Genomic DNA, 23,231 nt, shown 5'->3' on the forward strand with positions numbered 1-23,231 from the left:
TTGTAACGTAACGCAAATAATTGCACTGCTTTCACGCTGTTTGTGTGTTTGCGTGTGTGCGTCTGTGTGCGTACACAGAGAGGCGTATTACGTGGAAAATATTGAATAGCCAAGGTGGAAAAAATGCTTACCAGAGTTCTCTTTTCATGTTCATCTTTCTCGTGAACCGAAGCCATGGCAGTAGGAGACAATAATCAATAGTAATTGTTGCTCAGCGTTCGTGGGATTTTTTTTCTTTCACTTAACAGCGACCACTGCCTTTCAACAGCTCTGCAAACATGAAAATACAAAAAATGTTCATCAAAACAACAACAACAACAACAGCAAATATTTAATAAGATTGAATAATTTATCTCTGCCATTATTGGTAAAACAAAAGTCACAAGTGAAAAAAATTGAAGAACCGATTGCTCTCAAGTGGGATGAGATGATGAAAGTGACAAGTTCAATGTGAACAACAGCAACAGCAACAGAGCACTGCACAGCAGAGCAGAGCAGAGTCGAGCAGCGCAAGAGAAACGGAACAGAGAAACCGACAACGTACGCCTCGGTGGAACGTAAAACTGAAACAAACTGGCACATTCGGACCACTTCATGCTAACCTGATCTGCATAGTGGCGCTGCAATCATCGATTGCACAATTTCGACCAATAAGCTCAAAGAATGAAGAAGATGATCAACGTAATTCGCCTGCGGAGGCAGCAGCAGAGCTGTTTGTCAAAAAATTAATAATTCTGTAAACTAAACTGATTTGCAACTTTTCAACAATTCGAACATAAATCTGATAACAATTTTTAAAAATGGTAAATTTTTTCAAATATGAATCAATCACCTCTGTTCTGGCAGAGTATATCTGTCTAAAAAATTGATTTTACAAGCGCCAGATTATATATATATATATATATATATATATATCATAGTTATATGTCAGTTGTTTGGTTGAAATATAAAACCTGAAATTTGTTTAAAATTATTAAACGATAAAATTATCAAAGGAAGCAACTGCAGAAAAATTGGAACTAGTTTCAATACGTGCATTCCTTCAACAAAGAAAGCATTCCAATTATCATACACTTATAATGAATATCTTGAATATAAACTATACTGATGACCATGATAATTCGATACTTGTCTGTCGTAAATGTGCAATTTTTACAAATGCAAAGCTTGAAAAAGTAAAATTTATGCTAGCTCAACTTATTTTTTCCAATTAATATTAATTTATAATAACAAATATTTGCAACGAACATTCAAAAGTCTGACAGCTGAAAATGTCCAATTCAACGTGACATACGTTGGAAAAGCTTCGACATAACGTTCTGCTAATTTTTTTAAATAATTAACATTATATTATTCTTCGGAAGAAAACAGAAACTGAAAAGCGTTGAAAACTAAAAATAACATCACAATTTTTTACGGTCTAATATTGGCAAATTGCTGCCGTTCTTATAAATAAATTCTCAGTTTTATAACAATCGAACAAAGAAAAAATCAATATTGAATTTAGAACAGATCAATTCGCTTTGTATAAGAAAGATGAAGGCTTTTAGTTTTGAGCAACTGCTAATTTGCAAAAAGAAAAAACAACCATGTGATGTAGAATTCTCTCGCCGTTCACAGAGAGGTAGTAGGTGTCCAAATTTTCCAAGAATACACTGCTATGACAGAATAAGCTGCGGATGGGAGAACGATGAAAAAAAAACAGCATTACAAATAACCTAGAGATCTAGACGCGTTTTTGCATTTTTGCAAAATTTCACATTCCTCTCGGCAGATTCATGAACGAACAATTATTGCCCAAAGAACAGGTGACAAATACCACCGATGATTCACAGCATTTGCGTCGTAGGTTGTTTGCTGTCTGTGCTGTGCTGTCTTTTTTACACTTTGCAATCACTGATGAGAAATTGATTTCCAACTTTCTTTTTTCCCAACTGCCTACGAGAGAAAGTGCACACTATTGGTACGACAAATCCAACAACGTCTGCAATTAAGGATGCCCGAAAAATGGTTGCCTCCCCCTACACAAACTCATTTACAATTGGAATTGCACAGCTAATTGTGTGAATACCTTTCATTCAAAATACCAAAAATTATACATATATACATATATATATATATATATATATATAATTTGCTCGCATCCTTTGGGGCAAAGGATTGACTTCTACTAGCTGTATTCTTGTTCTCAATACTGGTGTAGCTGCATATATCTCTTTTTGTTTTATTCTTAAGAATTGTATTATTGCTGTAGTTGTTGTCGTCGTCGTCTTGTATTCAACTATTGCTCGACAAACAAAGACAGGAAACTTTAAAATTATGCAAGTTTTGCAAATTTATCCCCTAAGGCAGAACAAGCACGTCACGTCGAGTCGTGTGTTTATCTAAAAATTTGCCATTGCCGTCAATTTGTCAAACTTCCAAGTGCAACAAATTTCGCTGCACTTTCGCATCAATGGCAAAGAAGCGTCGTTTTCACCGCAACCGCGCAACCATTGGGCAAACAAACAATCTGCTACAATTATTCGCCCTTTCGTGCTTGCTTTTCCCCTTTTTTTCTATCACAATCAGCATAATAATATCAACTGTGCAAAAAAAATGCTTGCCCATCACAACGATGAATATGTTCGTATTTGTTGAACAAAAGAAATAGCAATAATAATAGAAGACGCGTCGTTCTATTGAAAATTGATTCACCATAGGAGAAAAAAAACAGGCAATTTTTATGTTCAACTATGCAATCAAGATAATGGAAGTGTTTTTCCTTTGGAATCGCTAGCATTTCAGTGAGATAGATATTCAGTGTTTCATTTTCCAACAATCGTAATCAGCTGGACTGCGATTAGTAAAAGCAGACAAGTAGAATATAATGCTGGCTAATTTTTCAACAACAGCAGACGTGTTGTGCCGTATCCCGTCTGTCAAGCCAGGGAGCATTTTCTTGTTTCTCTCAAATTTTCCATCTCAACTCATTTCATCAGAAGTATAAAAAGTGAACAACTGATTGCTCGTTGCTTCAAAGTTTTCCAAATTATACATGCAAAAATTTCATTCATTGCCCAACTGATTTCACGATCACTCATCAGCGATACCAATGATAATATTATCATTTTCATGATTAGATCCGAGTTGTAGCCTCTACTTTCGAAACTTTCTACAAGCCGATCGTCCGTTTCCTGACAAGCCTCCCACAGTTAGCTCAACACTGCCACAGGAAAATCATCTATCTGCCCAATGTGAAAAGTTCTCGTCACGAAAACGAGCGAACTTTTCTCAAATTTGGCTCAATTCAAATCATTTTTTTTGCAAATTCCGATACTGCAATTTCGCTTCTGCCGCCTGATGGTTGCAAAACACGAACAACAATCTGCTCTGGTTTCACAATAATTATTAGAATTATGCAAATGCAGGCACAGGTGAAGCGTGTGCACCAGTTTCTTCTCATTATTGTCCGTTTGTTCATTTCTGTGTCAACAATACACCAAGTATTAATTAAGCAAGACTGATGAAATTGTGCGTTCAGTTTTGTGCAAATTTTACTCAGCTTGCAGGAATAACTTCGAAAAAAGTTCCAAATGTGCAAACATGCATGCGTGAATATTTTTTGTTTTTTCAAAAATCTGCATTTAGCTGTTTTCTTTTCCAATTCAGAAATAATACTTGAAAGAAAAAAAAATAAAACTAATCTTCAGAAATGCTAAACGAAACGATTCTGACGAAAGATTAGCAGTAATTTTGACGTCAACTTCTTTATCACGTTCAAACTCTCGAATCCTGTTTAAAAATATTTCAAAGCAGAGTTGCAATATATTTCATTTGAAATATACTGCATTGTGTCTGTGTGTGTGTAGTTCATTTTTTAAATTCCCTTTTTTCTCTCCAAAAACTGAACAACATCTTCCTTCGAATGGATGGGACAGGTGAATAAATTTATGAATGTTGTACAATATGAAAAGTGTATTAAAAAGTTAAAAATTATCAGTTGTCTTAATAAACAGAATTTTCAAAATCTGAACAACACGAAAATCTGTCTCTTATTTGCAATGAATTGCAATTGAACTGCAGCTGCAGAACGTGTGCTTGTTTTCATCATGTCATAAGTTTAAATCAAACGTTATTGACGTTTGTGTTTGCTATTTCCATACCAAGCACAGCTTGCTCGATCTGCAAAAACGCGCTGAAAAGCTTTGATAAAAGAAATAACAGGAGAATGCTAAAATCTGTTTTGTAACTGATTTTGCCATTGAAATTGAAATCAAAAACCGAAATTTCATGTGTACTATGTCACTGTTTCATTCTGTTGACATGTTATTCTAATTGTATACTTGATAAATTCAGTTATCATAAAGATCAACTTCATATTACGATTCTTCATTATTATAATAATTATTATTATATTCATAAATCACAATGAGATAAGAAGTGGAAGAAAAATTATATTACCTCGGCAGATGCGACGACATTTCAGAGACACTGATGTTCAGAAGACTGATTGATCAGTAATAAATGAAATGAAACGAAAAAAATGAAACTTTTCCAATCAATGCAGTCAGCTTCTCAATGCACCGTTATAATAATATGCATTGAAATTTTTAACGAGACTTATTCTGTCAGAACATTGAACATAAGTGTTCCGTAGAAAAATAATTGAAATACAATATTGCGTGTAACTTTTTCTTGGTGCTTTCTTCCAAATGTCTACTTCTGACGGCGACATTGCCGTTCAACTTATCCTATATAAAGCAACCAAGGTTTTTTTTATTCATTCACAATGTATGTATTGAAAACTTGCACTGCATGTTATATTAGAATGATTTTAAGGAAACTTTCCAAGTTAAAAAATTCAACTCTTGTCCCTCAAAAAAAGACGCTTCATTTTGTGTGTGTGCGCGTGTGTGGCAAATTACCCATAAAATGGGTAATGGCACTAGCTTGCTTGCGCTCACTGCATGAAAAATGAAAAATTAATCTTGGTACAATTTCTTCTCAACTTGCAACATTCGGACGAACAATATCAACTTAAGCTTCAAACTTGACTTTACACAGTTTAATAAAAATTCAAGAGAAAATTATAGAATAATCACTCGTTCTTGATCATACAGCCAAAATTGCCATATATCTATACAAAGACAATGTGTGAAAAAAGCAGCAAAATATTTTTCTTCGTGTGAATCATGTCAATTTCCAGAAGTGGGCAATTTGCACCGATTACGAAGATGAAACAATAAATCTTCCAGCTCAACCCAAATTCAAAACCGCTGTTTAAAATTGAATTTCACTTCCAAAAATTTGTAACTAGTCCTTTCTCAACAATTCTTATCTGCGCGACAGTGCAATTAAATCAAAGTCTACAAAATCGATCATCTGAAAACTGTTCCAGCTCAGTTACACACTTTTGTAACAATATGCAGCAGCTGAATAATAATGCAATCAATGAAAGAAGTGAGATATTCCACGAAAATATACACCTGGATTTTGTGAAAAGTAATAATAAAAATAACGTTTTAAAATAATATTTCGTTCAAATTGACTATTCTATTTATAATAATAAATTGAAAACGCAAAAATTATTAAAAAATATATTATAAGAAATATGTTTATCGATTGCGGTGCTATAAAAAGAAATATTAATTCCACAATTGATTTGTCAAATGGTTGAATTACGTGCAACTTTAGCTGCTTGTAAAGCTAACTACATACATACATACATACATACAATCAATAAATTATCACATAAATAACAATGATCAAAAGCTTGAAATGGCATTTGATTTTTTGATAATATTTCTAAACGAAAACTGCTTGCAATCAAGCACACGAGAAATAGTGAATAGATGAAATTTCAAATTATGCCACCAAAATTAACGAACGCAGTTCATCAACATGCAAAGCTGATTGAAAATGGAATTTAAAACCGTAATAACCAAAAATAATGAAAAAGAAACAGAAAATATAAGTTTGACTGATTTTTCCCTGCTCCTATATTTCCCTGCCTCTGCTTTCTGTAGATCTATTTTTGCTTCAGTTTCGGCATGCAATTTTGAAGAAACAAGAAAACAAGAAAAAAAGTTGTCATTTACCTCTTCCATCTACACTTGCTTCACTTGTTCGCTGCAGTTATGAAGGGTATATTGCTATCATTTAGCATAATTTCAAGTACTGCTTTTTGAAGGAAAAATGGAGCGTCAAATTGAAAACCGGTAGAACAAAAAGGTAAAGATAATCACAGGTGTGGTTCATTTTCTGAAAAATATTTAAAACGATTTCATCAGCAAGAAAATTGCTAAATGCATAGGAAATCCTGCGAGCGTCAAAATTTCATTCCAACTATTGCACAGTTATTAAAATCATTTATTTCCAACTGGAATCAGCAATATAATAATAAGCAAAAATCAAGAACAATATCAACAGCGTGACTACCGCAATCAAGCTCATAGCTTTTCGAATAACAACATAATTCCATAATACCAGAAATGTCGAATTGACCTCTTCACCTCAAAACCATCTTAGTTGGCCTAGAGCAGAAAAGAAGTAATTAATTATAACCACAAAATTCAATATACATTCAGGTTTAACCAAATTATCCCTTCCAATCTCAATAATTTAAGAAATTCAAGTGCTGTTAGGTCATAATAAGTAAAACATAATTTAAAAAAATATATATAAACATACTTTTAAAAATAAATCATGTGCTTTGTTAAACAAAATATATGCACTGGTTTTGAAATGTCAAAAATGCTTTCTTGCTCAATTTAAACTTACCGTTTACAGAATCCTAACTGCAAGAAAAATGTCGTGCCTCAAAAAGCAGAAAATTCATCATCATCATTATCATCAACATCGCCGTCGTCGTCATCATTATCCTAAACAACAAAAAGATATATAATCTGAAAATAGAATAATTTCAGAGAAAAACTTCAGCTACACTTTTCCATATCAACATCAAAATCTCGACAAAAATAACATTAAGATGCATTAATTTTTCAATACCAAAATTTTTTTACAAAAAATAACAATAAAAACGTACACTCTGTTGATTCAGTTCCGCACTGCTTAAATCCAAATTCTCCATGTCTAAATTCACTTCACTTGTCGGTACTGGAACCTGCAAATCTTCAACGCCACCACCTGACTGTTCTACTGTAGAAGCGTGCATCAAAACATCTGGACCTCCGACAGACGGGACAAGATCGGGTTGTCGATGTGAACTCTGTGCCACATCTGGTGCCTTTAAATTATCAATATCAACTGAACATACACATAGGATATTGAAAAATGAACAAACAATAAACAACTACGACAACACAAATTACAAATGTATACTATACACGTATGCATCAAAGTTACTGTACAGTTGAAATCTCACCTTTTCACCATCTTTCTCAGCTTTCAAAGCACTGATCGCTTTCATTGGAGAAAATTCGGTACCTGAATAAGTTCCACATGTTTCAACAAGCAAAAAAACACTGTAAAAATGTTACATGTTTTTTCGGTTGATGCACCTTCTTGCGCAGATTGCAATGGTGCTGTAATATTAACGTTCTGCAAGGTTTCGGTAATTTTCTGCACATCGGCTAAACACACCCGAAAATTTAAATGCGTAGGAATAAATAAACAAGAAATAGGATTAGAAGAAGCAAAAAAAATGCTCCATGCCACCTTCATTTTCATTCGATTTCGTTATTCCATTTTTGCCACTTGAATACTTCGAATCCTTGGCCAACGCCACCATATTTTCAAGGGTGCAATTTGTCTACAATAATAATGAAGATGATGACAACAGGCAAGTGAAGCACGAAGGGCTTGGCTACCGATAGCAGTGGAAAACACGCTGCATCCAATGCTGTTGACGAGAAAATCTCTTCGTACAGCTTGTCACACTGCAAAGCATCTGCATAATGGGGAAATAAATTTGGATAACCATCCGGATCAGCCAGACTCTCGGCGAGTTTCGGATGCTTGTCCACAATTTTCGCTTTCCACAGTCCGACCACACTAAACCAAATATTACACTTTCGTGTAAAAGCAAAATCGACAAATATGCACGTATGATTACCGACTAATTTCAGTGGGCATATATGTTCGAGCAAAAAAAGCAGCTTCTGGCAGCCGACCAGTTGTGATCAAAATTTCCAAACATTCTTTACGACTATAGAAAATTTAATATTAAAACAAAGCAAAACAAAACAACATCAACAATGGGAAAATCTCACAGAACTGCACGCAGAAGTGGAAAATATTAACTCACTTTCCAAGCAACAGATGAGCCATGAAAGCAATGTTGTACAGTTTGGATTGCATTGATTCGTTGGCAACACGCTGCATAACGTCCGCATCGCCAAGCGAAGATGCCAGCAAAAGCTGGCCCGAGTAATCTTTGTCTTGACACATACACTTCAACGCCAGCTGAAAATTACCTTCAGCCAATGCAACTTGGTTCAACTGTCGCCATTTGTCGTCGTCCTGTTAATTATTGGCAAGAAGATTACGGTCTATTTGAAATTTTATGAAAATATCTAACAAAAAGATAACCGACTTCGCTTGCCAAAGCTATATCGTAGGCGACATTCAAATTGTTCACTTTCAAAGCCAACTCGAAACGATGATCAGGATCTTGAGACACAGCCAAAGCTTGTTTCAAGAAACCCTGAAATATGCGAACAGTAAATAAATAAAAATGCTCAAATAACCGCGTGAAGCCACTGCGTTCAAGAACCTGTCGTTCAAGAAATTTCGCTACACGAGTCAAATGCTCTTTTGGAATATTTTGCAACAGCTGATCAGCCAATTCGAAGTCATGACGCATCACCGCTGTTTGATATTCCAATACGGATAATACAAGCTGATAACTAACCACATTCAAATCTTTGTCGCTCAGAAAAAGACGATTCTCTTGTGGCAAATATCCCAATATATATAATCCTCTAAAATAAAATGAAACAAATATATACATATATGTATTTGCGTAAAAATATAAGATAAATAGTCTGCAATTCAATTTATAATTGACCAAAATGAACAAACACAACGGACTGTGCAACATTGAAAAATATCATATACACATATGTATGTATCCTTAATTAATGATTATAGTAAATATTTCCAAAAAATTTCAATTCCATCAACATTTTTCACAACAGAAAAAAATTCCTACCTATCTAAATGTGCAATAGTAACTGTTTCACTTCCAACGCAGTATCGTAAGCGATTGTTGATCGTAGTGTAAACCAAGCAATCGCCTACCCAATAAGCAGTGCTTATTTCCTCCGTCCCTGTATGTATAACCTTGAACATAAAACAAAGATAAAAAGCAAACTGTCAATCTGAAATTAAACACACTTACATCAAAAGCATCTTCAACACCATCCGGTGATGGAGTTTCACTTTCTGACAACTGTGAGATCACTTCTGCTTCGTTGAATTGTAAAATGTAAAATTCAGAAGCGGTTGTTATAGCCAACAATTCTTTCTCGGACCAATAGACCTTAAAATAGATTGCTTTCACATCACGCCACTGTTTATTACGACCAAATTTCCATAGTTCACTTGATGAGCTTTGATGTCAATTCGTCGGATCACATGAATCGTTTCCCAGTCGTAGAAAATCAGTTGTCCCCCACAACGAATTCCCAACAATGTCCCTCCAAAAATGCCTTCAAAAAATACAATTATTCATATACAATCAAAAAACAAATTAAATAACATTTACAGTCGATTGAAGCTTCAGCGTAGACTGTTTTGTATCTGGTAAAGTTTTTGTGAATCTCCACAAGGATACTGCTGCTAACATCACGTACAGCATACATGTTCGACTCTTTGGCCCAAACGAATTCAACAGCCGCACCATAACTTTTATTACGCAACGCCATAGCCGTATAGATCACATATTCGCTTTCTCCACGAACCACAACAAATCTGAAATTGACATCTCAGCAACAACAATAATAATAAAATAATGGAAAATACCGAATACACATTATTTTTAAAAAACAAACTCTTAATAATTCATTTTTATTATTCACCTGCCATTCGGACTATGCTGAATTGAGCGTGGATAAAATTCAATAGCGCCCATATCTTTCGCTGACAATGACAAACGTGCTCCGTCAGGGTATTCTGCTTCGTTACAAACTGCCTTCAAATTTGCCTGCTGAATTTCAGCATGTTTTGCCCAAAGAAGCTTGCCATTCGCATCCATACTGACCGCTGGTTCCTCGCGTCCAAGCTGAATAAGAGAAAGAAATAAATTCAAAATACAGAAGACAAAAAATCAACAAATAAGAATTTTTGTATGGATTATTTATATGTGGTACGTAAGAATACGCATTTATTTATTTACTTACTTTGACAATGATGCTGCCTTCGTCGTAGCCAATCGCTACAACATTTTGTCCTTTCAACGCACATATGGTCCATACTCGATCAAGACCGTAATTCAACGTTGTCTCCATGCGATATGTGCTTCCATGCCATATTCGTACAGTGTCTACAAAATAGTTCAACAATGAAGTGAAATGTAATACATATACAAATATATATGTGCATATATTCCAATCAATGTACTGTCTTCAGAGCCGGTAATAATGACAGGCAAATCTGGATGGAAACAAACTGAAGAAACATTTTGCACATGGCCTTCCAACGTGGCAACGCAGGTTTTATTCTAAATTATCAAAGTAAAAAACAAATGAATAATGCAAGAAAACTCCATTACCTGGTAGTCCCAAATTTTGACCAGTCGATCGTCGGCTCCGGATATTAGGTAAGGTCTGTCGCCACCGTGATAATAATCAATACAGTTGACTCCTTTCTCGTGCCCTTCAAGGGTGAAATTTGGATGCGACGAGCCGAGTTGCCATATCTAAAAAGAGTAGAATATAGATTCAAAAAAGAACTACATAAAAATAGAAACAACAATTCAAGCTGTACCTTCACAGTACGGTCAAGTGATGCTGATGCAAAGGTGTTATTATCTTTGGGATTGAAAAGCACCTGCATGACGTAATGCGTGTGCCCTTCGAACGTCTGCTTCAATTGCCAATTGCTTTCCCAATCCCATAACTTTATCGTCATGTCGTCTATAAAAATTGAGCAAATTATTCAATAATAAATAAATAAACGGAAAAAGTAAAAACTGAAAGCAATAAAAATATACCGCTGCTGGTCAACACTAATGGCTGTGTAGCGTGGACAGCAATTGAACGCAAATAATCAGAATGCGCTTCGAACTGATGAACACGTTCCAAAGTGTTGTAATTGAACACACGTACTTGCATGTCATCCTAGAGACAATTAACGACAAAAAATCGCACAGAAACAAACAGAAAAATAAAATAAATCTAAAAGCACTCACTGAACCTGTCAGAACCCAACTTTTCCGAGGTACAAATTTGGCCGATCGAACAGGCAAATCGCACACTTCAAACGATTTAAGAAGAGTCTTAAAAAACAAAACAACCCTACCAATTATTCAACAACAAATAAATTTTAAAAATATGCAAATATCACTTTTTCATCTTTAAATCATTCAATGCTCAAATTCGTCCTGTGGAATTTCAAATTTAAAAATTATCACAGTTCACTAATGTGCAACTAACTATTCATTCATACTTTTAAAACAGAAATATATTTTAAAAATTTCTTAATTAAAATTATAAAATAAAATAAAATAATCTTTAAAAATAAATTCAATGCACAACAGTACAAATACTTTTGTCTAACTGAAACTGAAACGCTACTGTACAAATAACTGTTCTGCACAAGTGGAAATGACGCCGAAGTTCAAAATAATATTCTCTAAAAGAGGCTTTGAATCAATTTGAAGAACTTGTAAAGAAGCTGTTTTCCATTCAAATTGTCGAATGAATTTATCATATTTAAGAAACGGTTCATCTATCACCGTACTATGATAGAAAGAAATGATCACAAGCGTTCATTACAAGTGAAAACAGTGCATTCGCATTAGAAAAAACTTTTAGAAAAAACGTTAAACTACTCATAATTTCAAAAACTCAACTTCATAAAATAACAGCCTTTAAAATGAAGCTTTAAACAGAGTAAAATGACAATATTCACTAAATGGCGAAATAATAGAGAAAAAACGCTCTACCTGTGTTTCGTAATTCCAGGCGTGAACGTTTCCATTGTATAAACTGCAAAGCATCCATGGCTCAGTCGGATGAAGATCCACACATTTCACGCGATCTGATCGAGCCAACAGCTTGCGCTTGACATCCAGTCGTAGAGGCTAAAAATGAAAATAATGAAACAATAAATCGCAACAATCAAACGATGCCATTTAAACAAGCGACAATGAAAAACCTCTTCACAATATAAAAATGCACAAAACTTACACATAACTCCTTAAAAAATTACATTAGTAGATAAAAAATAATTAATTTTCACTCCTTACCATATTTATTCAGTTTCAACGTTGAACACTTTCAACTTGCTAACGTCAGCAAAGAAACAGTCAACTACAGTATACAATTATACGTAATGCAAGTATAATTTTATTTTTGTAAGGTATAAAAATTAATTTGCTTAACAAAATTGCATAATTTTGGAATGCTAAACTCATTACGTTTAATATCAAAATAAATTTAAATTACGCGTAAATGACTTTTTAACGTCCATATTTTACATTACAGCATCATACTTCATTACAGACACACACACACACACACACACACACTCACACACACACACACACACACATACACACTCACACACACACACACACACACACACACACACACACACACACACACACACACACACACACACACACACACACACACACACATTGACATTTGTTTATTAATTAAGGATAAATTTACTTATCCATCAGTTTGCAATACAAAATTAGAAAAACGCACTTTATTTCACAGATTTCGAAAAAAAGAATAACAACAAGTTAACAATTTATTGAACAAACTGTGCTGCGAAACGATCATCGGAACAGATGTGAACTTATTGTTCAGATCATTCTACTAATAAAATTCGCTTTTCACTTTGCTGGCGGACGACCAGTTACAAGTGGCGACTTGTGTTCAGCTGCATCCTGAGCCGACTTCCATTCAATTTTGTAAGTTTTAATTTCCATCGGTTCAACGTAAAGCGGCTCATCAGGCAATTTTGTGTCGTTCAATTGATAAAGCGCTGTTAAGGACATTTCTTTCACTGCTTTAACATTCGTACCAAAAATATCCACAGCTGTCGGCTAAGTAAATTATACCAAACTAATGCGAAATATAAGCCTACAATACAAATTCCCCTACCACATCGTTATCTTTCAAGGAACACACAACTGATGGTGGTTGAGTTGAAAAGCAGCTATTTTCCAAACGCAATAATATCAATAATGTTTCATTTAAAAATGATTCAACTTCGGCTTTCGAATCAAACGCACCTTTGCTCTCAACACTACGCATGTTAATCAAATGAAAATCGCAAGGGAACGGCTTTAGTAAAGCTTGATAATGACTTCGGAGTTCTGAAATATAGCAAAAGCGATTGTTAAAAATAGAAAAAAATCCAAATGAAATAAAACATTGAAAAAGTAAATGACACTGAGTAAAATTATTCTTCTTGATGATAACTTACCTTCAACGAAATCATTGGCCGTGTATAGCACAAAAACTGGGTAGATCAACAGTAAGGACTGATGATGAGCAGGTAAAGTCAAATAATTTATCGTGGGCAAGTTCTGAAAAGTCTATTTCAAACAGTATCAGATTAGTTATGAAAAAAAATAATAACCTTGCCAATTGTGTAAGCATCGCCGTCCAACGATTCCAGCATAAGGCGAAAATCACTGGTAACAATTACATTATCCAACATTGGCTGTGCAACACCGCGTGAATCATCAACGTGAGTTCGACGGTCGAGGAAAACTTCAATCCAACCTATATTCAAACATTCGATTGGTCAAAAAAGTGAATTTCGCATTAATATTAAGAAAAAAAGAAATTTTCTGAAAACCCGATTTTATAGAAGTAACACCGTTCGCTTGGGCACTGAGCAGTGTTAATCGATGTGCGCTGTCTTCGATAAACGCCGCAGTGGTCATGGGATAAAAGTTACCTTGCAATGGAATCTTTGAAAAATATTTTCGTTTTATCATCTAAATTAAAAAAGCAACTAATAAAACTTATTTTTTTTAATTATATTTTCGACTTTATTCTTCAAACAATCAACCATTCACCACAGCCACTAAACTTGTCGTTCAATGAAATGAAATATGCAATGCAATTAATTGAAAAAAAAGAACAAAAAATGCTCATTACTTGCAAACCATTGAGGTCGGTGTAAAATGAATGATCGGAATTGTGGATGTCCGCTTTCAAGCGCATGACAATTTCAAAATCCTCAATCTCAGTTGTGATGTCGACCGTATTGCGAATGTGCAAGCTTTCTGCTCCTGGAACTGAAATTCATGTGTAAAAAAACCATGTAACGTTTCGCATGCTGCGCATCACCTTCCAATTTGACGACCGTAAATTGGTGTAATACATTCTTTAAATTTGAATAAACCGTCGCAAACATGTCGCCTTCCAAAAGTAGAACATTGTCGACATTGTTCAAAGGCTTCGATAAAAATTTATGCAATTTTACTTCGCCATTAAACAGAATAAAAATAGACCAACAATTACCTCAGCTTCACCCTTCGGCAAGAACAAATAAGCACCACCAGCTGTGTAAGATTGGCTTTTGGATTTGTATACAAAAAATTCAAGTTGCAAGTTCATTTTATTATCCTTGTTCGTGTGCTTCAACTCCTTCAATAAATAAATAAATTAATTAATTAAATAAAGAATAATTGAATTTCAGTTCATGTGATAAAGTTTCATGTGCCTACTTTGAGAAGACCGGTAGAAGTGGAAAACGTGGCAACATAAACCGGACTGACAATGTTAAATTGCTCCTCAGAAAGGACATTTCTTGGAAAAGTACTAAATAATGACAGTAAGACAAAACATCTGCTTGTTTGAACCAAGAATACCAACCAACCTCGAATGGACAACCTCCCTTTGACTTATTGTCACCATTTCACCATCCAAAGGATCATCGCCAGACACTAGACGGTAACGAATAATGCTCAGTGATTCCATTGTAGCTGTCCAGCAAACCTGAAATTATTGCATGTTTAATTCCACTTTTCCCATTTGAACAGAAAAATAACAGAAATGGAAGTAAAAATTCGCTTCACCTGATAAGTTGTCACTGAAATTATGAATCCAACACTGGTTTTGGTGATCACCGGACTGATTTGAATTTTTAGTCTGTTATTAGCCGCGTCATACAGTGCAATTTTATAAGTATCCACATTTATACAAACTATTTCCGACCGAATGTACGGTAATGAGTTGTACACCAAAATTGACCTTCAAACAAACACCGCTAGCAGTTGTACAAATCGTTTAACAAAAAAGCTGAACAAACAAAACCTCTCCTTCTCATCCAGTACGTTGATGACAACATTTTCTGATGTATGAGAAGCGTCCATTATTCTTTCACTCTTAAAAATTTACTTTAATACATCTTACACTGTCCACTTTAATAAACCGACATACGAAGTCTAATTTAATACTATCAGCATCTAGTAGAGATGTGGATGCTTTCCTCATGAAGTACAAAATCGCCGTAGCCATCGTAGCTTTGCTCAATTCAATCGACGACCACAGCCTACAAAAAAAAACAAGTACCAAAAGGAAAACAAATAATATTCACACAATTAGTTAATAATCGCTGCACACCGCTTCGCGTAATCCATCACTACTGGAGTTTTAGCGGTTCCGGCGATGCCGTCGTGATGCTGGAACAAAGCCAAATTTCTCCGTGCAATGACCAAATTATTGAACAGCCGCTGCGATGGAAACTGACGCTCAAGTGCTTTGCTTCGAACATCACTCACCGCCAAATTGAACATAATCTCGGCACCGCTGCAAAAAGCCACATCAGCAAACTCATAACGTCAGCACAAAAAAAGCCGGGAAGAAAATTTTCTTTGCAAAAACAACTCTGCAGCTTATGCGTAGAATCGGAATGCTTCAACGTCAACCTTATAGATATTTCAAATAATTTTCTTTACCGTAAGAAAGAGGCCAAAATGCGTTCCATTCGCTTGTACAAAGGTCGAGACGTGTAATAGCCCGACCAATAATCTTCATTTCTATCAGCGTAAGTAAAGAAATCGCCAGACAACGTTGGAAACGTTTCTCCTCCGACGTCTGCACGTTTAAACAACGCCCTGTAATAATCTTCCAACGTTCCAAATTGCACCTGTCAAAATCATTACAACATGTATATTTAAATGTCATTAAAAAAAGATTTTTTCTTCCATATTCAATTTTCTATTCAAAAAGTAATATTATTAAAATAATTTGTGCCTCGACATTCCAATCTTGTCTGTTCATGTAATCAAACAACTTTTCGTAATTGTTGTACTGTTGCTGCCATTCCATTGAAGTTGTGTAACGGAAATCGTCTCCCAAAGGTACAAGTAATACATTCAACTTGTAAAGCTCGGCATGTTTGCGATACTGATCCAACAGTGCAAAAGCTCTAAAAGAACAATCATCATGGACAATTACGAATTGATAATCATTTGAGAAAATGATAATTAATCACGCTGCAGGTGTACCTTTCGCCAATGTTTTCCATATCAATCGGCAACGCAGGAATACCCCAAGGACACGGAAGAGATCCAACCTGTGAACGGTGGAAATCAAATTGACAACAAACCGCTGGATCCGGACCGCAAGTATGAGGTATGTCGTAAGAATAAAATGGAAATACATGACAAAAAATATCCGACGAGGAATCCCGTTCTGAAATCAAATATAGTCAAACAACTTCAGTTAAAACAATAAACAGCTCGCACTCCACAATTGACGCCAGTAAAACTCAAGATTCTTGTTCAGCGCAAGGTGCTTTTTCACTGCATAATGGATTCTTTGTACAGACATAGTCTTTAAACCCGATAAGCCCACAAAATAAGCTGTCGTTGCACTTAATCCAAACGGATCGATAGACCAGTGATTTTTCGGTTTGTAATCTTTAAAATGTGGGAAATGAAACAAATGATAATGCTGCCATAAGTGACAGAGAACATGAAAACAAACCCAAATGATTCAACAACCACTGATGACCTTCGGTCATCTGGTCAATCATAGAAAAGTAGTGGGCATTAGCCTCGTCAGTCATCACCCATGCTCCAGTGACAATTTCCAATTGTCCAATATCCAGCAATCTTAACATTTCAAACATCAAGACTATCCACACATTACTCACTGAGTAAAGTTAAATGAAAACCTTTTTGTCAACATCCGCTTGGCTGTGTCCACTTCACGCCACCATTTCTCGAAAAATGACATTTCCGCATAAATGAATTTCATCTGAGACTTCTGAGAAAGCTTTTCTATCATATTTTCAAAAATATGCTTTGTACTTTCCGAATAATATTCATCGAACGTTTTGATCCATCCTGTATTAAATAAAATAAAAACCAAATAAAACAAAATCCATAATGAACAAACTTTACCGGGATCAGTGTGTGAATGAGGTACAACAAATACTTGTAAATGTGGTCGTTCCTTCACCTCATTTTTGTCGTAAGTTATCTCCCATCCTTGTTTCCAATGGCCTCCATCTGGATTGTCAAATTCCAAAGTTTCATACACGCTTAACATCTGAAATTACAATAAGCCTGTTTACACGCTGAACAACAAATTGAAAATCATTACACACCTGAACATTTACAGTAGTGTTTAGCAATCCTGCATTGCATTTTCGATACGTTTGCTTGCGCCTGATTGGAATAACAATATTATTTCAATTAAAAATACAAAATATAAAAAATTTCATATACATATGAATGAAATGTATGAAATATGCAAATATAACGAACCAGCAAACATATAATTGGAAAACATTATCAATAAATAATAATGAATTGTATTAACAAAAGATCAAACTTTTTTCTCATTTTTAAAAACTTCTCCTTGAAGTTAAAAGTTTCAAAAAAAATTACCAATAAAATTACATCCAACACTATCATACGTAAAAGTAATGCAACGCCAAAAATCATATACATACTCTTTTTTTTTAACTGCAGACAAAGTAGAGGCTGGCGGTCTATTGCGGACGCGACTCAAGCGATAATATAAACTTCGTTGTATCTGTCCCAAAATTTCTTCATTTCGATTCGCCTCGGATTCCAATTTAATCAGCTTAGTTTCCAGGCGCTTTAAATCGTACTGAAATTGATCTTTGTGAATAAATCAAACACCATTCACGCCTATCTCAAAATTAACCTCCCCGAAATATCGCAGCTTCTGACTGCTTGGTGTAACGGAATCCATTATGTTGTACAAAGCAACTGAAGAGATGAAAAATACCACTACTATAATAGCAAGACCAAATTTCCAAGCACTTGCAACCGAACGTCTGAAAATTCTAAAATCACAGTATATGAGCTTATTAAAAATGAATAAACCACTAAGTTTATTTCGAATGCCTACGATCAAGAACGTCAACAATAATATGCAATCAAACTATAAATTATTATTCTTAATCGAAAATTCCTGTCATTGTAATGTTAAGTATAACTTAAAATATATTAATATCAATGGGAAATCAAATTTTAAATCATTTTAATTAAGAGAAGCTAGAAACAAAATAAACACGAATGCTAATAAATAAACAGCGAGCATAAATGCTACAAATAGTACAAATTTATGCATACGATTGCAACCTATATGAAACTTCGAAAAAGATACCTCATTTCAGAGCGTTTCCTCGATGAAATTTTCAAAGTTACACCTAAATATAAAAAAGGAACAGTCAAAGTAATATACAAAGTTCAATAAAAACACTACAAACTATGTTGCAAAAGGGGAAAGGTGCAATCATTTTTAGAACAACATAAATAAAGGTAACAATAAATAACTAAAGGTACGCGCGACATTTCTAATCATAAATAATTTGATGCAAAATGATTTCAAAGTTTAAAACTCTAGCAATTCCAATTTGCGAATTATCAATATTAAAAAGTAGAAAAATAAGCAGAAACAAGCCGCACAACTTACTGAATTACAAAATGAACTAATAACATATTTTTTCATCACTAAATAATTAATACAAAATTTCATTTCATAAATAGAAATGAACTGTATAATTACACATCAACTATTTAAAACTATTTTGAAGACTAAAAATATATTTATGAATATTATGATAGGAGATGTAAAAGATCACTTTCTTAAATTATACTATATGCCGCTTACCATTGTATGCCATGGCCTATTTATAAAAAAGTAACAAAGCTGGTACTAACGAACTATAAGCAATTAAATGTAGATACCCAGCAATTTATAACAAAAATAAAAAATTGAAAATTATTAAAATACAGCATTTTAATAATTGTAATTTTGAATGTCTTTTGTGAATAACTGTTTTGTGAATAACATAAATCATTCAACTGCATGTAATACAAAAATACGACTACAGTATGTTTACTAAACTCAAGTTTTAGTTTAGTTAGTTTTAGTTTAAACACAGAAACGAATCGAAATCAGTTTTATATCAAATAAAATGAACTAAAGTACATGCATATTTATATATAAAATATTGATTTTGTTGTTAATTGAATATACTCTACACAAAAATGCAAAGCTCTGCGTCAGCAACAATGTGCCATTATAAAGGCCAAAGCCAAACAAAGACGTGAAACAGAACATTCATTACTGTAAATGAATGCAATTAAAAAAGTACCATACTGTATTATTTATTTACAATGGGTGAATAAAAAAGCAACAATGGTCGCAACGTCTGTTGTATCTTAATACTTTTGACAAGATTATTTATCTATGAAAAAGATTATAGTATTCATTATTAGTGCAAAAATAAAAGTTAAAAATTTTTACTTTATGAAATAAATATCGAAATATTGTGAACAGCACAACAAAAAGTGATTGATTGATTACTCGAAAGTTTCCTTGTCAGGTGATTGCAAAAAATGAACACAGTTCAGAAAATAAGCAGAATTGAGTCACTGTAGAAATGAAAAGTGAAACCAATATAAATTTTTAATACGCATTGTCATTTTAACGACTGTATGCTGACGTTCTGTTGATCAACACTGACAACTAAATTATTGCAATTTCATGATTTTTTACGTACTTTTTGCAATGTTTATAACGAAGCAATGCCTAATTGTTTTCATTTTAAATTGAATTTCATAAGTGAAATGTAAAAATTACTGTTTTCTATTTTGGAATCGTTCATAAGTCAAGTACTGTAATGTTCAGAATTTATTTATTGAAGTAATTGATAAATAATGTTTTTTTTATTTGGCTTATAGACTTTTCTAAATGTTATTGTACAGGATTTTTTTCTAATTACCCTAACTGAAAAATAATTTCCCCTTTGTATTCAGGTTTATTTTTATTTTCATGAAGGAAACCCATCACGTAACTAGTAAACGTAACTTGCTAAATGCTTTGCTGAAGTTGTGATTCATCACAAAATATGAATACTTTAATTACAGGATTGTTGAGCCAACGCATACATCTAAGGTTACGTAACTGATTTTCCTCATCATCAAGGATTCTATCAAAACCGCCTATGCAAAGCATGCTAATTTATGGAATGTTCCCTGTCAGTAGGTTGTCGTAGGTTTTTATTGTTTATCCTGTTTGAAATATTAATTAGAGAAGCATTTATAAAATTCATATTCATTGTGACAACATTAAAGAAATAAAGTAGAATAAACTAAAGTAAAACAATCATGACCAGAATGTATAATAATGTTAGATTTTCATATAAAGCATATCACATAAAGCATCATATTAAATGTAGATAATAATAATAATAATAATAGTAATAAAATTTTACAAAATTCGTTCATCACATTAAACATAGCAAAAAGCGTTGTAAACATCCTTTATCATTAAATCTTTATTCCATTATTACTGTAGCTGACTGTAGATTTTACCTACAAAGTTTTCTGCTGATTTCATTATCCTGAAGACAAATGATATGCACTTATTAAAATATATATTTGAATTTTTCAATATTTTTATAACAAGTAGACAATTGAGTTGTAACGAATATTGTAAACGAAAACAGACTAACTGAAATCCTGAAAACATGAAATAATATTTTCAAAATGGTTGTTATGAATAAATACATAATCATATAATTATTATGTGAAATGAATATTAACTGATCAATAAAAAATGTAGTGTTTGACAGCTTAGAATAATAACTGTGCTGTCATTATGCAGCTCATCAATCAACATGAAATGAATATGCAAAACTTCGAAATGCAATAACACCATAACTTCATATAAGAAATAAGTGAAATGTTAACCACTTCTCATGGAAACAGATATTCATCCGATCAACGACAACCACAGCAGCAAATGTCATTATGGATACGAATACTAAATATCAGCAGTGCAATTCGCAATTATTTGCAACTTTTATAAGTCATATCCATGCGTCGATGGAACCATGCAAGCAAATTTCTTTAAAATTCTCTCTGCCAGTTCACCTGGAGAACTGTAACAAGTTCAACTTCTTCTATATGAATAATCAATGCGGATGTAAAAATTACAAACGAAATTAACACTCAAAACAAGAAGCCTATTACATTTCATATTAAAAACTGCCTTTCGTCAAAGCAATTCATTCAAAATGTTCAAACAGCGCTTCCCCAGACATGTTGTGCGGAATTTCAATTCATTGCTACAAGTTTGATCAAATTCCAACTTTTCACAAACGGCTACTTTCAAACATCGAAAAAAGAGCATGCTTAACAACAAATTAAAGTTCATTCAACAGCAATACAATACATACTTTGGGCTACCGTGAGTATTAGACATAACATAAACATACAACAACAAACTGAAACAAGCAACAATCGCCACACAGTAAATCAAAAAAATACAAATTATTTAACTTTATACTGCGATATACTCACCTCATTGCTTAAATGAAGACAAAAATACAAAGTTACAATGTGCACACATCAAATATTCGATTATTCCATGAATACCCAACGTAGCACGGAAAACGGATGAAACACCATCTTTCCTGCAATCGTTCATGAAAACCCATGCAAAACAGAAATTCAGCACTTCCTGAAACGACTTCCCTTCTACACATTCTACAAAAAAATATAGAATAATTTTCAGTTAAAACATAACCTTTTCAATGCCGATAAACGGCAACATCAGCAGCACCTTATTGACAGCCATTTAATCAACAACCAAAGGATGCATAAATTTGCATATTTCAAATATGTAATAATATTCCTAATAAAAAAATGAAATATAAAAAAGACAAGAGCAACATATAGTGCTAAATGTAATATACACAATGCTGGGGGTTTCTTCAAGATGCAGTGAAAAAACAAAACCCAACATGGGATTATAGATATAGGGGCGTAGCCCAAGATGCAGGACGATGGAACCCTATCGCTTCAAGGCTTTTTAAAAGCTAAGATCAAAGTGTAGTATCTGTTCTTATCAGCTTAATTTCTGGTATGAATCCCAAGCGGATTCGTTACGAAATTTGCATAAGTTTTTGAAAAAATAGGCATTTGGTCGAGTGCTCGCACCACCATTTGTCGCGGGTCGTCCTGATATTGCACTACATTCAGGAACGGCCTATTCCCTTCGGGGAATTGTGTTTTAGGAATTGGAATCGGTTTGGTTACGATCGGTCGAGTGGTTCGTGAGATCGAGTGACAGCCGGGTGGCAGCGACAATGTGTAGTGCAAAGACACCAGCCTTGAAGTCGGGTCGCCGTCGCGGAAAAGAGGTCAACTATGAAGGCCAAATTGTACGGGTAGAAAGACGGCGTGGATCTCGCAGTAGTACGAGCGCAACGGACCTTGGTACGAGGATGGTTACGCGTGGGCGAAAGAAGCTGATGGAGGCGTCGGTTCGTGAAGCGGGTCACCACGGAGGTGAATCGGCGAGTACTGTGGACGTCGACGTGGTGGAATCGAAGAAAATTACGGGTAAAACGGCGCGCCGTAATAGAAGAGCGCCCAGCGGTGATGGAAAAAAGACGAGAGAGCTGTGGTGCGGAATGTGGCCAAGCCGTATGCGTTAACGCTGTTGCGGACCGTAGTGAGGCCAGTTCGCCCCGCACTCCCAACGTTAGTAAAATCTGGTCGTGACAAGTGTGGTCAACCCACTATAAAACCCTCCCCCCCC

At 34.3% G+C, this 23,231-nt stretch overlaps 5 protein-coding genes and 1 non-coding gene across 6 annotated transcripts; 2 read left to right on the forward strand and 4 right to left on the reverse strand.

Moving 5' to 3' along the window:
* Nucleotides 1–241: 241 nt before the first annotated feature.
* On the reverse strand, nucleotides 242–1,708 carry Tsp_10748 (conserved hypothetical protein). Its single transcript, XM_003373711.1, has 5 exons — nucleotides 1,589–1,708; nucleotides 1,295–1,319; nucleotides 603–710; nucleotides 405–563; nucleotides 242–270 (listed from the first exon to the last, which is right to left on the reverse strand). The coding sequence occupies exons 1-5, from the start codon at nucleotides 1,706–1,708 to the stop codon at nucleotides 242–244; spliced, it is 441 nt and encodes a 146-aa protein (XP_003373759.1).
* Nucleotides 1,709–2,869: 1,161 nt separating this feature from the next.
* Tsp_10747 (hypothetical protein) lies at nucleotides 2,870–3,727 on the forward strand. The gene is made up of 4 exons (XM_003373712.1): nucleotides 2,870–2,983; nucleotides 3,123–3,375; nucleotides 3,411–3,485; nucleotides 3,693–3,727. The coding sequence occupies exons 1-4, from the start codon at nucleotides 2,870–2,872 to the stop codon at nucleotides 3,725–3,727; spliced, it is 477 nt and encodes a 158-aa protein (XP_003373760.1).
* Nucleotides 3,728–6,800: 3,073 nt separating this feature from the next.
* Nucleotides 6,801–12,636, reverse strand: Tsp_10746 (coatomer subunit beta). Its single transcript, XM_003373713.1, is given in 25 exon segments — nucleotides 6,801–6,863; nucleotides 7,028–7,228; nucleotides 7,367–7,428; nucleotides 7,482–7,574; nucleotides 7,660–7,753; nucleotides 7,782–7,995; nucleotides 8,057–8,149; nucleotides 8,249–8,463; nucleotides 8,522–8,647; nucleotides 8,717–8,842; nucleotides 8,855–8,924; nucleotides 9,155–9,285; nucleotides 9,344–9,484; nucleotides 9,547–9,653; nucleotides 9,704–9,915; nucleotides 10,023–10,225; nucleotides 10,344–10,486; nucleotides 10,564–10,663; nucleotides 10,715–10,861; nucleotides 10,930–11,078; nucleotides 11,156–11,282; nucleotides 11,354–11,440; nucleotides 12,110–12,247; nucleotides 12,322–12,362; nucleotides 12,612–12,636. 25 exon segments carry the CDS (start codon nucleotides 12,634–12,636, stop codon nucleotides 6,801–6,803), a joined length of 3,108 nt encoding a protein of 1,035 aa, XP_003373761.1.
* Nucleotides 12,637–13,009: 373 nt separating this feature from the next.
* Nucleotides 13,010–19,302, reverse strand: Tsp_10745 (glycosyl hydrolases family 38 N- domain protein). Its single transcript, XM_003373714.1, is given in 25 exon segments — nucleotides 13,010–13,222; nucleotides 13,281–13,495; nucleotides 13,606–13,708; nucleotides 13,762–13,895; nucleotides 13,984–14,125; nucleotides 14,289–14,428; nucleotides 14,460–14,589; nucleotides 14,655–14,780; nucleotides 14,861–14,954; nucleotides 15,013–15,131; nucleotides 15,401–15,520; nucleotides 15,534–15,687; nucleotides 15,759–15,944; nucleotides 16,094–16,284; nucleotides 16,432–16,566; nucleotides 16,633–16,832; nucleotides 16,982–17,059; nucleotides 17,127–17,254; nucleotides 17,317–17,488; nucleotides 17,546–17,693; nucleotides 17,752–17,812; nucleotides 18,100–18,260; nucleotides 18,318–18,450; nucleotides 18,783–18,825; nucleotides 19,290–19,302. 25 exon segments carry the CDS (start codon nucleotides 19,300–19,302, stop codon nucleotides 13,010–13,012), a joined length of 3,339 nt encoding a protein of 1,112 aa, XP_003373762.1.
* Nucleotides 19,303–21,989: 2,687 nt separating this feature from the next.
* Tsp_10743 (conserved hypothetical protein) lies at nucleotides 21,990–22,174 on the reverse strand (the record flags this gene model as incomplete). Its single annotated transcript, XM_003373715.1, has 1 exon — nucleotides 21,990–22,174. A coding segment is annotated over one exon (185 nt), but the record flags the coding sequence as incomplete, so codon positions are not given.
* A 309-nt stretch (nucleotides 22,175–22,483) lies between these two features.
* Nucleotides 22,484–22,685, forward strand: Tsp_10744. Its single transcript has one exon. It is a non-coding gene; the product is annotated as a U2 spliceosomal RNA (small nuclear RNA).
* The last annotated feature ends 546 nt before the right edge of the window (nucleotides 22,686–23,231 follow it).

The sequence above is a fragment of the Trichinella spiralis genome, assembly GCF_000181795.1.
Source record: "Trichinella spiralis strain ISS 195 chromosome Unknown Scfld6, whole genome shotgun sequence".
NCBI classification, from domain to species: Eukaryota; Metazoa; Nematoda; class Enoplea; order Trichinellida; family Trichinellidae; genus Trichinella; species Trichinella spiralis.